The sequence below is a fragment of the Lygodium microphyllum genome, chromosome 20 (assembly GCF_053477565.2).
Source record: "Lygodium microphyllum isolate KBCC chromosome 20, Lygodium_microphyllum_v1.1.10, whole genome shotgun sequence".
Classification (NCBI taxonomy): Eukaryota; Viridiplantae; Streptophyta; class Polypodiopsida; order Schizaeales; family Lygodiaceae; genus Lygodium; species Lygodium microphyllum.
In genome coordinates, this window is record NC_141154.1 from 137,005,894 (window position 1) to 137,022,765 (window position 16,872).

Genomic DNA, 16,872 nt, shown 5'->3' on the forward strand with positions numbered 1-16,872 from the left:
AGTCTTGTGTTTACTTTCTTGGGTTGGAGAGGAGGATGCTTGGTTGGTTAGAGTGGAGTATTGAGAGACAAGGTGAGAGATTGTTGCCGAAGTGAGTTGCAACTTCTGAAACAATAGAAGTTAGTCCAAAGTCCCGACTATTGGTGCGTGTGGCTCAATAGTTGTTGGAGAGTGAACGAGGACTGATGATGCACAATAAGCCGGTCACAATGAGGGATGAGAGAAATTGATACTTATATGACTATTTTTTATGGGGAGCTTTTTTGGAATTTGTCTAAAATATTTTCTCTTTTGAATGATTCTCTTATGGGGTTGTTTTTGTGGAGCTTAATTGGACCACGATTGATGATTACTTTAGAAAAATAAAGATCTTCAATTTTATTCACTCGAAATGTTGGTGAGGAGTCTAGAGACTCTTAAGGCCCAACTCTAGTGGGGATAAGATAAACCTACTTTTCCCCATTCACGAAGAGAAGGGGGTTTTGTTTGCCCCCCACTAACCCTGCAAACCCTTGTGAAAAGGGCAGTCTTAACACGTGATTTGTAGGGTTTTTGTTATTCATTGAAGCTTACTATCCCTAAAATTAGTTGTGAATTGCAAAGAACTGTGTGACAATTTGTTAGTGCTTGTCTTCATTCCAATGCTTATACTCCTCCACGTGCTAAATGTGTGACCATGAATTATTGAAGCTTTTAGAGGCGAGCCATGTGCAGGTCAAATCGACTTGCACAAGTCGGCTAGGTTAAATCTAATGGTGTTTAGTGCAAGAGTATGGACTTGAAGTTTGAGAAAGATGCTACTTTGAACCATTGATCTTGTACCCCTAAAATTACTAGTACTAGATGTTATTCTCGATGAAGTTCGTAGATATGTCTACATTCGATATTCTGCAGTGGAAGTTTCTCTCTCTCTTTCTTTGATCTCGAACTTCTTCTCTCTGTCCTTTAGATAGGTTGGTAGCACGATAATAACTTCTTCTCTCTGTCCTTTAGATAGGTTGGTAGCACGATAATACTGGACGGGTCCACCGTTTTTCAGACTTGGGTGTGGTCACAAGTACTAAGGCCTATGGACTAACACATGCAAGTTCATATGCTTGTGTGTGTGGGGGGGCTCTTAGTATACTCCAAGAGCTCCTGGCCTTGGCAGGAGTAAGCTCTAAGCACCAGGAGGCAGGACTAGGATCCGTGAAAACGAGATATGTCACGAATCGCAACCTTTGGAAAAGAAACCTAAGGTTTTCGTGATGCCACATTGGAATCTGGATGCCTGCAGGCTGCGATGCTATCGGTATCTCCGCGATGAGGAATTTCCCCCCAAGATTCTGGCCACGCGTGCACATACTATTGGGTTGAGCAACAATCATGCTGTGCTAGGTTGACCTCCAGGCTACGTCTCTCTCTCGCGAGTACTGCTTTAGTCTTTTCTCGGCTCTTTTGTATGTTTCTGCCTCACCTGGGCTGAATTCTGAACTAGCGTCGCACTTCCCGGAGAGGCTCTATCTATCTATCTATATCACACCAGAGTGCATTAAATGCCCGCGTTTGTAAGCATGAGTAACATGTGGGTGATGGCTCGTGACTCCACTCCCAGCCATGCCCCAGGCCCGTGGTATGCCCCATCCTGCTCTCTCTTCAGGTCCATCTTTGAGGAATCCTGTACACGCACCCGCCTGTCTCCTTCGGCTTTGTTTGATACAGCACCTAATTATCTCCTCTCGCCTCCTCCTGTCCATCCATGGAGGAAGAAGGGGTAACCATAACCATAGTTTGCTTCCATAACGTCATGTAGGCACAAGGCCCAGCTTGCAGTAAACAAATCACTAGCTCAGCTGGTTGCCCGCCAAACTTCCATGGCTTCTGCTGTAAAATTAGGATGTGTAGTAGTACTTGTGGCACTGTGCGGTGCTGCAGCCCTTATAGAATGGGCTATGGCGGACCACTTGGCATATTCCCCAGAGGATTTAGAGTCTGAGAGCAGACTGCGGTCGCTGTTCGATGCCTGGAATGCCAAGCATGGGAAGCACTACCCTGCACAGGCTTTCGCAGAGAAGGAGAAGCGGTTTGGGATCTTTAGGCAGAATCTGCACTATATCCACCGTCACAACCAGAAGGGGTCTAATTTTACCCTTGGTCTGAACCGCTTCGCAGATCTGACCAATGAGGAGTTTAAGGCATCAGGCTTGTTCGGTGCCAGGCCCGATTTCTTGAAGCAGGCAGGGTCGAGATCCGGCGCAGCTAAGAAGGTCGGAACCTGTGATACAACCAGCCTGGACACTGCCTTGGACTGGAGAGACGAAGAGGTTGTCGAAAGCATCAAGGATCAGGGCAGCTGCGGTAAGTGACTTGTATATACTGCTTTGTGTTTTTCCTAGCACATGAATAAGATGGTGATGTGATCATAGAGCCATAGCAAGCTGCAGACAAGTTATATAGGGCCCCCAGCTTGGTAACGAGGAACGATATAGTCAAATAATCACAGGGCCATAGCCAGGTTTTAAGGAACGAGATAATCAAGAAACTATAGGGCCATAGCAAGTTAATCAGAAACAGTAGCAATAATTATTTTTCCTTAAAACTTTCATATATTTATGCTACTAGGGATGAACGTACCTCCGGCGAGTAATATGGATATGTGACTCGTGTTTTGCTTGTGCGACAAGGGATGTATCCATAGGTATTAGGTGCCACAGAAAGATAGTAAAAGCCAATTCCGTTGGCAGATCTCTTTTTCTTGAATGTCTGTGTATATGTTATCATAAAACAAGCCTTCGAATTCACAGGGGCCATTGGAACGTAGTATGAGAGGATAGCTGCCATCAATCCCTAATTGTTGAATCTCCTTGCTTAAGAAAGGATAGCATCAGATTATTGCACCGTCATTGTTGGTAGTCACGGTATAGTTTTTTTCCTCTTTTGACTCTTTGATCTTGTCAGTATTGTCACGTAGCAGTAACATCATCCTTGTTAGTCACCGAATGGGAAAGAACAAATTTCTTTAGGAGAAGAGAGAGAAACGAGTTCAATGGCTGGCCCTAGTAGTTCAACAGAAAACTCATTTCAAGTGATGAACTGATACCTTAACAACAGAGTCTCTCAAAGGCTAGTTCGATCCTACTCCATTGGATATAATGTGAGTGAGCATGTCCATTTGTTGCTGCATGGTATGTGGGCAGGGAGCTGCTGGGCTTTCGCATCTGTGGGATCAATGGAGAGTGCGAATGCCATTACAAATGGGGAGCTGGTGAGCTTGTCAGAGCAGGAACTGGTGAGCTGTGACTCCACTGACTATGGTTGCAACGGTGGTTGGATGGACTATGCCTTTCAGTGGGTGATTGACAATGGCGGCATTGACTCTGAAACAGACTACCCCTACACAAGCTCCGGTGGGCAAACTGGGAGTTGTCTCACGGCCAAGGTAAAGAAGCACTATTGTGGAGGAGGAATTAATAGCTAGATAAACTATCTATGGGTATATTGTCTCATTTGTACGTGCAAACTGCAGGTGAGCAACAAGGTAGTATCCATCGACAGCTATGTGGATGTAGACTCGGACGATGAGTCTGCACTGCTGTGCGCAGTGGCAACAACTCCGACGACTGTGGCGCTGAATGGCGATGCATTCGACTTCCAGCTCTACACAGGGGTGACTACCTGCCTCCCTACCCATCTATTGAGCAGAGCAGACAATTTCTGATCATATCCTACCTATGGGCTGTGACAGGAAGTTTTTGACAGTTTCCCATTTGAGAAGGGGGGGCTCTTTTCCCTTCTTTGTCCCTACAGTGCCCAACGTCACGAGCTTCTGCTTGGGAGGCACTGCACGCCTAGCTAGATGTGGTTGGGGACTGGGGGCTACTGCTCACCATCCTCGGCCGGCAGCCCCTTGCTCCCAACCACACCTACCTAGGTATGCAGACCCTCCCTCCTAGATGCTCTTGGTTTTGTGGGAATTATAGTGGGAATTTGTCCAAAAGCTTCAAGTGTGTGTGTGTGGGCTGTGTGTGTAAGCACAGCCAGATTAAAATAAATTTATGTGCCGTGTGTGGGCAGGGTGTGTACGATGGCAGTTGCTCTGATGGCGTGAACGACCTGGACCACGCGATTCTGATAATAGGGTGGGGCGTTTCAAGCAGCAATGTGGAGTACTGGATTGGGAAGAACTCATGGGGTACGTCCTGGGGGGCTGAGGGCTATATCAATCTGGTGAGAGGAACCAGCTCCTCCCGGGGTATCTGCGGCATGAACTACTTGCCCTCCTATGCCGTCGCCACTGCTACCACCCCACCACCCCCGCCTCCGCCATCCCCACCACCGCCCCCACCATCTCCCCCGCCACCTCCTGCCTCTCCACCCCCCCCTCCCTCCCCACCCCCACCCCCATCACCGCCACCTCCGCCCCCATCACCCCCTCCCCCACCCTCTCCGCCGCCGCCTCCACCCTCCCCACCCCCTCCCCCTTCCCCTCCCCCTCCCCCACCCACACCCTCCTCTCCCACCGTCCAGTGTGATGACTGGTCCTCTTGTGACTCCGGTGAGACCTGCTGTTGTGTTCTGGAGCTAGGCTCCTACTGCCTTCTGTGGGGCTGTTGTGAGTATGAGAATGCTGTCTGCTGTGATGACCACCGTAGCTGCTGCCCGGAGAATTATCCCATCTGTGATACCTTTGCTGGCTATTGCTATCAGGTTAGACATCTGAATGAGATTACATGTTTTTTGTTTTGAAATTGCTAAAGCGGAGTCGCAGTATTCACAGCTGATTGTAAGAGGGGAGTAAGTGAGCATTTAATTTTTTAAGGGATTCTTCTAAGTAATGATGCTTTTTCCCCTCTCTTCTATTTGGTTTCAGAGTGCAGGCACAACTCATCCTCTGCTGGCAGCAAGTGTGCCCTTGAAGAAACGCAAGCCTGCAAAGCTACAGAACGGTGTGGATGTTCCTCCATACTTGTATGAGAATGCAGCAGCTGCCCTTCAATGATACAGTGACAGACAGGCTCATGGTGAGAACAACAGCAAATCATCCATAGGATGATCATTACTACTCGTCTTACAGCGCGAGTCTAAAGCTCCCGCATTGTTTTGAATTTCCCCTCATGTACAGTTCTCAATGCACCTTCACGCATTGAAGGTAGCAAGATTTCAAAAAAGTTGTAAATGATGGCAAAGACTGCCGAGTGTTTCCCTCTTATTTTGTGGTAGCGCTTGTTCTTACTTTGTCTAAATCTCTCATCGTTGGAGGGCTCAGACTTGCCTGCACTTGGGTTGGCACCATTCTCTTCAGCTTTCATCATCTGCACTATCCTTTCTTACACTTGGATCATGCCATTGCAAAAGAAGCAGGCTTCATAGACTGCGCTGCCTGCGAAATCCACAGATGCCCTGCAAGCTGGACAAGCCGAAGACTCCTTGTAAAATTTCAGGTATGCTGCTGTTGTCTGCTTCTTCCTAGCCTTCTTCATCTTGGTAATTTCATCTGATTATGCTTTGAATTGTGTAAGTTCAAGTCCATTTGTGATCTGCATTGCTGGTTGCTGCCTCACTTGGTCCAAAGTTACTTGATTATTTCTTTGCTTGGTGATACTACATGTTATCAACCGATCAAATCCTTCCTTTTTCAACAATGGTCTTTATCTTATTTCGTTCTCTAGCAGAAGGCAAGACATACATGTTGGTAGTCGGTCTTCATCGTCTAGTGTCTCTAGCGCTTCATGTCCTTGCTGATCTGTTTCCTTGTTTCAATTTCCTTATAACTTTCTCTTATACTTTTGTTGCAATTTCCTTCTGAACTTCCTCGTGTAACTTTTGTTCAAATTTCTTCGACTTCAGATGTAATCCTTTCATTAGTTGTAACCACTTCTATTGCTAATTTTTCCTCTAATTTTGCCAAGCATGTAAGAACTTGGTGAGTCTTTCAAACCCATGGGTTCTAATACTTCTCTCATGGGCTCAATTCTTGATTATGCTGAGGTTATTGAGAAAATCTATAGGTGTATCTTCTTGCCAGGGCAAGGCCTCAAGTCTAACCATCATTGTGAGGTGCTTACTCTTTAGGTATATCTCAATGTTAGGGCAAGTTCTCAAGTCTAACATCATCTTGAGGTGCTAGTTTTGTATGCTACGGGAAGGTGATGAGGGAGATTAAAGGCCACTCTATCTAGGTGTAGGTAACTTTGTGTGTAGGGATTGCTGAATATGGGTTGCTTGAGAGGATGATGGGGCCATTGAAAATGCAAAAGTGCAAGGCGTGTTGCTTGGAAGTTGTAGTCCTTAGCACACAAAATGCATAAGAGAAATTTTCAAACAAAGAGAATATGACAACCATTGGGTATCATCCTTTGTCGTGCATGGATGAGCGCCATGCCTTATGCATGTGTTTATGGATTTACCATTGGGTACAATATTTCACCATGCCCAACTAGTACATTTGTTATGCATGCATTTACTTATGGATTTATATTAACCTTTTGTGCCGAAAGATAATTGAAACTCTATTTTAGGCTTTTTGCTTTCTTTGCAAGAACCTCAAAGTACATTATTTCTTGCTCTGCCAAGCACAATGCTATCATTGCTACATGTGGCGATTGTGCATAACAAGTTACTATCATGTGGCAAATAGGCAAAGAAAATCTTAAACTAAATAAATAATCTTTCTTATTGTTGAAACAATTTTGATAATATATGTATAAACATAGAATTTTGTAGCAAGGTTTTATTTATAATCCACTTCAGGATGGTAAGAGAGAGAGAGAGAGAGAGAGAGAGAGAGAGAGAGAGAGAGAGAGCAAGCAAGCAAGCAAGCAAGCGAGCTTTCATTACATAATAGTAAAGATACAAGGGTTCTAAAATAATCTATCTAGATTTCATACATGTGATGGAGATTCTTCTTCGCGGTTTACATAAGATTAGCATACTTAGCATCGCATGATGCTTTATTGCATGTTTCTTATATATCAAATTAGGTTACTTCAATGATAGCAAATTGACTTGTACCCAACCTTTCCGCAATGATTACATGACACTTTTGCTCTTTTAGTTGATTCTCTGTTGACAAAAAACATCTTTGTTGGATATTGTGGAGTTCCCTTGAGTTTGTTATTCTTTACGAGAGGAATGATATCTAATGATCCAAAGAGATAGCTTCCAAATTTCTAAGTGTATCATTGTCTATGTAGGATTTTTTAGTAAGTTAATTGTCATCAACATAATAACATTCTTCTTAGATACTCTTTATTTTGTCGATATACATAGTAAATGGATTTGTTAATCATTCCTAAGATTACAAAAATCTATTTTAAGAACTTGTCTCTAAATTTGGGGCTGAAGATTTCATTAAGCTTTATTTAAGACCTTTAAAGTTCCTTAAACATCTATATTGTTGACTAAACTTGGTGCAATCTAATAAGTGAAAGTGTGAACCTTAGTCATGATTAACAGTCCAAGCTTCATTATGAAAATGAGAGATTGAACGTAGATACTGTAAAAAAAATTCTAGTAACTAGTTATTATCATAGGCCTTCTAAATAGACATGACATAGCCTTTTAAATAGACATGAAGTAGATGGGAATAATCTAATGCATTAGGGAAGATATTCTTAGAAGAGTGGAACATCTGATTATGAAAAAGATGAGATCAATGAAAGAGACAATATGTAAGATAAAGTTGGGAATAGGCATCCACTACGACAAGAGTACAATGGTCGAGCACTAGCTCATACACTCAATGGTCGAGCACTAGCTCATACACTCCACAAGCTTCCTCTCTTCATATAATAATTTGTAAGTGCTTGAATGGATAGACAATGGAATGTGGCCACACCTACCTGTTATTTCCAAAAATAAAGAAGTCGTCTTATCATGAAATAGATTGGCTAATTACCAAATAAGAATAAAGAGAAAGGCCATAAATTAATAAATTAGGTAGTGGGTGTCCCTAAACATGTGATGTAGCCATTTCTAGCAGCCTCTCTTAAGAGCATGGTTAACAAGCAATGAATGAGAGTGTCCAAGATGTACCATGGATACTTAGTAGCATGCACTCCATTAGATATGCCTCAATAAGAAGCGCCTTGAAGTTCAAATGCCATAATCCCTCTCAAAAAGTAGTTGAGATAGTTACTTTGTATCTCATGTAGCCACACCAGTGCTGTAGATAGCTCATTGTGACACCAAGATTTCTCCACTACAGCATATGTATGTCCCTCGGGTCCCCTCGTGAGATTGCAACATCACTAGAGTCGTGAAGAATTGTTCATTGGAGCCATTAGTAGCCTCGAGTGAACGAAGATGATATAGACATGTACATAGGATCGTCCTCTGCCAAGCACAACCATGACATTCACCACATGAAGTTACAACATGTCTTTTGCATCTTCCTTCTCTTCAAAGATGATATTTTCACACTGTTCTTTCTCCTCACTTACACATACATGATCATTGCTCCAAATTGTGATAGGAGCATGTGAGGGCATGCAACATCACTAGAGTTGAAAAGAATTGTTCATTGGAGCCATTAGTAGCCTCGAGTGAACGAAGATGATATAGACATGTACATAGCATCGTCCTTTGCCAAGCACAACCATGACATCCACCACATGAAGTTACATGTCTTTTGCATCTTCCTTCTCTTCAAAGATGATATTGCCACACCGTTCTATCTCTTCACCTATATATACATGATCATTGCTCCAAATTGTGATAGGAGCATGTGAGGGCATGCAACATCACTGGAGTCGAGAAGAATTGTTCATTGGATCCATTAGTAGCCTCGAGTGAATGAAGTTGATATAGACATGTACATAGCATCGTCCTCTGCCAAGCACAACCATGACATCTACCACATGAAGTTACAACATGTCTTTTGCATCTTCCTTCTCTTCAAAGATGATATTGCCACACCGTTCTATCTCTTCACCTACATATACATGATCACTGCTCCAAATTGTGATAGGAGAGATTCCTCCAAAGATGAGCTATCCAACACACTTGCTAAAAAGCATTGATTAGCATTCCAACATTGAACTCTTAGCTTTCACAATATATGTTAAAAGAATAAATCCACAAGCATAAGGGTACTGGCATAATCATAATGAAGCACATTACCTTAGTTGGAAGAGAGTAGCAAAGGGAGTGTGACTAGCTTGCAACCCTTAAGTTGCAATGAGTAAATATATAAAAAATATTAAAAAAAAAAACTCACACATGAACTAGCCTTAAGAAGCAAAGCTAGAGCAACCGCAATTTGATTAGCATGTTGCACATGAGTAAATGTCAATAGTAGGTAGATCAACAATTGGGTCAAAGCATATCAACATTAGGTGAGCAACAATTTAGAAACTCAGCAATGACACCTATAGAGATCCACAAACTACACATCGGTTAGTCCATAAATGGTAGAACATGATTGTCAATGATTGTAGGGCAACAACAACATGCATGGTTAGTGCCTAATACACTGTTAGATAACGCATGAAGAATCACTTGCACACGTTAATTGGAGTATAGCTCCACGAACATTACAACATTGCATACAAGGAAACATCGATCATTGTCGATGGACTATCAATGCAACATGAGCTATTGCAGGCTAGAATAGTGAGATGTGAATTGGGAGAGTAGTAAGGTGACATGTTATCAAATCAACAATGGTGAAGATGTACACTAGCAAATTTGCCAACACGATTGTGTACATCTAGGCTGATGGCAACACACACACACGCACGCACGCACGCACGCAGAGGCCACATAAACCAAGCATACAGGGATCATGACATTAGTATTTCAATCACTAGCAATAAGTGGAAGTCTAATCAATGGTCAAAGTGTAGATATAAGACACAACAATACCAGCATGAAAATGTCAAAATAGAAGCCCAAGGTCAACATAGGTGGTCAATAGTCAAGTGTAGTCCTCTTAAATTTGATTCAACCATGAAGGTAAAGATATAATACTACATTAGAAGAGCAAAATACACATTAGAATAACATGAGGCACAAGATCGATGAAAGAGAATGTGCAAGATATAATCGAGAATAGGAATCCACTATGCTAAGAGTACAATGGTTGAGTGCCAACTCACACTCTAGAAGCTCCCTCTCTTGTAAACGCCTCGAACAACGTAGTATGCTTGACAATTATGATATTTGCTTGTTTTCGAGATTTAATAGAAAAGAGAATGAATACTTAAAGCTGAAAATGAAAATTACTCACAAAATTACAGCCATAAAAATGTAAAAGTAATGGAGACAAGATTGAGGGTTGAAGATGGGCAACCCCCCCCGAAGGAATGTATTTCTGCTCAACCCAAGTCCGTTAGGGAAGAGCTCAGTTACAATCAACCTGAGAGTGAGAATAAGTAATTCTCACTCTCACAAGATCATGCAAAGATGTACAAACACACATGCATTATCTATTATGCAATGATAAGAACTGATTTCTTTACAGTATGAGAGAAGAAAAAGGGGAATTCAGCCTTTCTCCATCATTGATCAGCAGTACAGGGATAAGGCTTGCTTCTTGTAGCTAAAATGGAAGAAAGAGCTCAAGAAGGAGGTGCTGTAATGAATTTACAAGCTTGATGTCTTGTAAAACAGCAGTGATAGAAGAGGGAATATGGAGGAATTTGATAATGGAGAAGTGGGGGATGATGATGGGGATGGATGGGGCCAGTTTCTGGCTATCTGTGGGTGCTGTACATGAGTTTACAACAAAGAAAAATGATGCTCAATGAAGAAAAACGAGCTCTTATTTATAGGAGAGGGGAGAGCTAGTACAAAAGGGAAAAGTGGAGTAGCACAAGACAAGTGTCCAGCCACATGTCATGAGATGTGACAAGTGGTGGGACACTTGGAAACTTGTGTAACAAGTGTCTTGACACTTGTCTCTTCTTTATGGCCTTCCTTTTTGGGTTGAATACTGTCAAGAATAGAAACAACCAAATTTAGTAAGCACAGTCAGAGTACAGAACTTACTATTTTTAGAATGACATCCCTATTTTTTATGACTAGCATTTTTAGGCTAATTCGAGGCTCCTAAAATTTAGGGACCTCCTAAAATTTAGGGATCTCCTAGAATTTAGGGACCCCCCCAATATGGGTATCATATGAAAGCTTTTTCCGTGTACATCGCAAAAATGGTATCCGAATCTTCATGCGACTTTCCTATGCAAAGAAATGTGCATTTCAAGCTTTCAGCCCACACATGCACATTATACAAGCATTTCATGATCATGCCATCTTATTGATTGTAACTGTCTGTTCTGGTGGATCTAGCCCACACTTCAAGGCATCAATCCTTTCTGTGTGCGAGTCTAACCCTGATATGCGTGAGTTCTAGTCACAGGCGCCCAATCGGGTCATATAGGTGGAAGTGTGAACTATCTTTTCTCTAACCCACCGTGTGGGTCCACCATAACCTGTGACCACTCATCAGTGGCCAGCTCCAATGCACTTTTCTTTATATCTAATTAGTGTAAAGGAAATAAATTTAATAAATCATTATATAGATAAATTAATGAAAAAGGATACAAATTCTGTTTCTATAGAGTTGTGACAGCCCTCTGGCTTTTATTCAGCTGTCCTCAGCTGAAAATCTTCTTGATATTGTTGTAGAATATTTGGGTAATCCTTCATGAATTTTTCATCTACCCACTGTGCATCTGTGGTGGGTAGATTCTTGAATTTTAGCAAGAATTTTCGTGTCACAAGGCCACTTCTCGTGGTTCGATCCTTGAGAAACAAAATCTTTTCAGGTTCCAAGAGTTGCTCTGTTTCTTCAACTTCTGGGGGATCTTCAATAATGGGTTCCTTTGGTTCTGGTCCTATGTAAGGTTTTAGCAAACTTACATGAAAAGCATTGTGTATTTTCCAATGAGTAGGAAGCTCAAGTCGATAAGAAACTTCATTTATTTTCTCAATCACTTTGAAGGGTCCAAAGTATCTACTGGAGAGCTTTGGAAAAGATGAATTTTGACCAGAACCTTGTTTGAGCCTGCTTTTATCAAACTTTAGCAAGACATATTGACCTTTTTCAAAAGCCAAAGGTCTTATTCGTTTATCTGCTTGCTTCTTTTGTCGCTCTTGCGCAACTTTGATAGTGGCTCGAACTTGATCCATTGTTGTTTTTAAATCTGAAGCAAACTCATCAGCAGCAAAAATCTTATCTTTAGTGCGAATAATTGGAGGAGGAATCACTTTACCCTGTACTATTTCATTTGGAGCTTTCCCTGTGGATGAGTGCACTGTATTGTTGTAAGCAAACTCCAATAATGGAAGATATTTCTCCCATTGTGACTTATGTTCACTAACATAAGCTTTCAACATATCCAAAAGAGTGAGATTCATCACCTCTGTTTGGCCGTCAGTTTGAGGATGAAAAGCTGAGGAGAACTTTAAAGTGGTTCCCAAATTCTCAAATAAAGCACGCCAAAAGTTACTTGTGAATTTGGAGTCTCTATCTGAAATGATCTCAGAAGGCATACCATGTAATCTGAAGATATGTTGAATGAAAAGTCTTACAGCTTGTGCAGATTTCAATGTTTTATGACATGGAATAAAATGTGATTGTTTGCTGAATCTATCAATTATGACCCAAATCATATCATGACCTTCAGGTGTTCTTGGAATACCCGAGATGAAATCCATTGTGATAGATTCCCATAGATCTTTGGGCACTAGAAGAGGTTGCAACAATCCTGGAATCTTCTGCCTATCATACTTGGATTTTTGGCATATCAGACAAGCCTCAATGAAGTTATGTGTATCTTTTCGTAATGTTGGCCAATAAAAGTAGCGCTCAATTGCACTTAGAGTGGCTGCCCTCCCTCTATGCCCTGCATAAGGGGGTTCATGACTTTCTTTAAGCACCTTTTGTCGAACAGGAAGAGTGACACAAAGGCGATTGTTCATGAGAAGGTAACCATCTTTGATGGAATAATCTGGATGAGAACCTCCTTGCTGTAAATTTGACCAAATTGCTGCAAAATCAGTATCTTCATCATAAGTATTCTTCATCGTTTGAAAATCTTCATGATGAGCCACTGTAATAGTTGCAATGCGAGGCACTCTAGAAAGTGCATCAGCAACTACATTTTGTTTCCCTGGAGTGTACATAATTTGAAAATGAAACATAGACAAGAAATTTTCCCATCTTGCATGTTTCTCCTGCAAATGCTTTTGAGTCTTGAAATACTTCAAGCTTTGATGATCGGTTTTAATAAGGAATTCATTGCCTAAAAGATAATGTTTCCATATCTTTAAAGCATGAACCACTGCTAAGAGCTCCTTTTCATAAATGTCATATCTTTTCTCCACATCATTTAGACGACGGCTTTCAAAGGCTACGGCATGGCCTTCTTGATTTAGCACTGCACCAATACAATCACCGCAAGCATCTGCTTCCACCACAAATGGTTTTACCAGATCTGGAATGATAAGAACAGGTCCAGAAGTAAGAGCTGTTTTCAGCCTTATGAAGGCTGCCTTCTCTTTTTCCTTCCATTGAAAAGAGATCTTCTTCTTTGTAAGGTCATGAAGTGGAGAAGCCATATGTGCAAAATGCTTGATGAAGCGGCGGTAATAAGAACATAAGCCAAGAAACGATCGCACCTCATGTACATCACGAAGATGAGGCCATTCTTGGATTATCCTGATCTTTTCACGATCCATCTGAATCCCTTCAGAAGAGATGACATGCCCAAGGTAATTTATTTTATGCATGAAAAATTCACTCTTTTTACCATTTACCAAGAGTTGATTTTGTTGTAGTAATTGTAGAACAATTTCCAAGTGTTGATGATGCTCCTCTTCATTCTTGCTAAAGACAAGAATATCATCAAAGAAAGTACCGACATATTGTCGATGCTCTCTAAAGATGCGCTCCATCATTCGATTAAAGGTGGCTGGTGCATTGGTTAATCTGAAAGGAACCACCAAGAATTCATAAAGACCGTATGAAGTGCGGAAAGCAGTTTTGTGTACATCTTGTGGTATTACCCTAATTTGATGATAACCACTCTTTAGATCAATGCGGCTGAAAACCTTTGAGCCTCCTAGACGATCCAAAATGTCGTCAATTCTGGGAATAGGAAACCGATTCTTCACAGTGATTTTGTTGAGGGCTCGATAATCAATGCACATCCTAAATGTACCATCTTTCTTTTGAACAAGAAGAACCGGTGAACAAAATGGTGAGCTACTTGGCCTAATTAGCCCACGGTTGAGTAGGTCTTCGACTTGCTTTCTGATTTCTTCTTGTTGAGGACGGCTCACACGGTATGGTGCTATATTAGGAGGAGAACTGCCCGGGATAATATCAATATGATGGTCTTCTGGCCTTTCTGGGGGAAGCTGATAAGGAAGATCTTTCGAAAAACAATCTTTATACTTTTCCAAGAGCTGAAGTTGCTCTTGGTTTTCAGCATTCATATTATCTTTTACATCAGTGACATAAAGCAGACAACATTGAACACAATCCTTAATTGCTCTAGAGACTTGCATATGGCTTACCATAGGTATGGTGTCTCCAGAAACTCCAGCTTGGATCTCGTACTTCTTGCCTTTGTTGGTGAGTTCTACCTTCTTTTTCTGAGAGAAGATGGTTGAATCTACTCTATGATTCCAGGGCATGCCAAGAATCACATCGCAACCATCAAGGTCTCCGATACAGAAGGTATCTTCGTCACTGTAGCCTTGAATTTGAAACTTGAGCTTGCCAATGTAGGGTATCACAGTCTTCACTGTGTCACCTTCATCAGCATTTAAAGCTTGGCGAACTTCTGCCGGAGTGTCCATCTCTTCGTTCTTTAATCCAAGCTCTTTAGCTAATTGCAAGGAAATGATATTTTCATTCGCCCCAAGATCTATCAAGAATAGTGCTTGCTTACCTTGCAACTGTCCCCAAGCTTTTAATAATTTGCCCATCTCTGGAGTGTGAGTTGTGTTTGCAACTACATCACTGATAGCATTGATTTTCACTGGCGACTTAGGCTTGTTGTCAGAAACCTTGCTTTGTCCCTTGTTTGGACATTGCTTCGCTATGTGGCCTGTTTGTCCACATTTAAAGCACTTCCCTTCTTTCATGAAGCGTTGCTTTTATTCTTCGGAAAGTTGCTTTGCTGGTGGGTATAGATTGGAGCGAAATTGAGGAGCATTAGCAGGTGCATAGGGCTTCATCTTCTTTTGATTTGATGGCTGCTTTTGCCACTGTTTTTGTCCTTCATTTGGGGCTGAATACTCCTCATCATCAGCTACTCTCTTCTTATCATTCTTTTGGAATGATTTGTTGCCATTGTGCTCCATTTCCCATGTCTCAGCATGGTCAATGAGTTCCCTAAGACTAGAACAATGATAATGATTAAGAGCAGTACGAAGTTTAAAATGCAAACCTCCTTGAAACTTCCTAAGCTTTTCCGAACTGCTGATCTTCTTGAAATGTTGGACCTTCAAAAGTAGCTCCCAAAATCTCTTGGTATAGTCACCAAGTGACTCATTTTTCCTTTGCCAAAGCCGATCTCATTCCATTTTTACATCTCTTTTGAAATGAATAGGAAGAAATTGGCTTTGTATCAGGCGAACAAAGAACCGCCATGATTTTGGGGCAGCATGATCATATTCCAACCCCGTTCACCAAGTATGGGCTAAGTCGGTTAAATGTAAAGCTGCAAACTTAATCTTTTCTTTTTCTTTATACTTGTCACGACCATACAAAATTTGAAATTGACGAATAAACTTCAGAAGAAGATCAGGATTTCGGGAACCATCATACATACTGAACTTGATCTTCTTTTCAAGTTGAGATAGTGACTTAGTCTTCTTCTTCTTCTTATGCCTTCGTCCATGCTCGGATATTGAGGTTGAAGATGATGAAGTGCTTGATGGGGATGAAGATGGAGACGAGGGTGAAGAATGTCGACGCCTTTGACGATGATGAGGTCTTCCACGAGAAGGGTGTGACTCTTCATTACTAGAAGAGGATCCATCAGAATAGGCGCCAGATGACTTTGAAGAAGAGGATGAGCTTCGACGCGATCTCTTTCTCTGTCTTGAAGTAGAATGGGACTGCCTCTTAGAAGTAGTTGGACTTCTTGATCGGCTCCTTTCATTGGTATGGCTTTGTCTCCTTGAAGTAGATGGGCTTCTTTCCTTGAATTCTTTGGGATTCTCAACTTTTTCTAGTTTGAGAAGTTGCTCACGAATTTGCTGATTCTCCTCTCTAAGACTTTGAATGGCTTGAAGGATAGCACTCGATTGATCCATTGAGACTAAAGAAAAAAAAAAAATGCTCACGCACTCAGTGCAATGGCTGAAAACAAACAAACTTATAGTTGTAAGCACTACCAGTGTTGGGGGTGAGGACCGAGCCAAAGCTCTGATACCACTGTAAACGCCCCGAACAACGTAGTATGCTTAACAATTATGATATTTGCTTGTTTTCGAGATTTAATAGAAAAGAGAATGAACACTTAAAGCTGAAAATGAAAATTACTCACAAAATTACAGCCATAAAAATGTAAAAGTAATGGAGACAAGATTGAGGGTTGAAGATGGGCAACCCCCCCCCGAAGGAATGTATTTCTGCTCAACCCAAGTCCGTTAGGGAAGAGCTCAGTTACAATCAACCTGAGAGTGAGAAGAAGTAATTCTCACTCTCACAAGATCATGCAAAGATGTACAAACACACATGCATTATCTATTATGCAATGATAAGAACTGATTTCTTTACAGTATGAGAGAAGAAAAATGGGAATTCAGCCTTTCTCCATCGTTGATTAGCAGTACAGGGATAGAGCTTGCTTCTTGTAGCTAAAATGGAAGAAAGAGCTCAAGAAGGAGGTGCTGTAATGAATTTACAGGCTTGCTGTCTTGTAAAACAGCAGT

At 41.5% G+C, this 16,872-nt stretch overlaps 1 protein-coding gene across 1 annotated transcript; it reads left to right on the forward strand.

Moving 5' to 3' along the window:
• Window positions 1-1,569: 1,569 nt before the first annotated feature.
• LOC148019455 (cysteine proteinase mucunain-like) lies at window positions 1,570-5,186 on the forward strand. Its single transcript, XM_087661097.1, has 5 exons — window positions 1,570-2,337; window positions 3,177-3,418; window positions 3,506-3,646; window positions 4,054-4,686; window positions 4,850-5,186. The coding sequence occupies exons 1-5, from the start codon at window positions 1,854-1,856 to the stop codon at window positions 4,976-4,978; spliced, it is 1,629 nt and encodes a 542-aa protein (XP_087517223.1). The 5' UTR covers window positions 1,570-1,853; the 3' UTR covers window positions 4,979-5,186.
• Window positions 5,187-16,872: the final 11,686 nt, after the last annotated feature.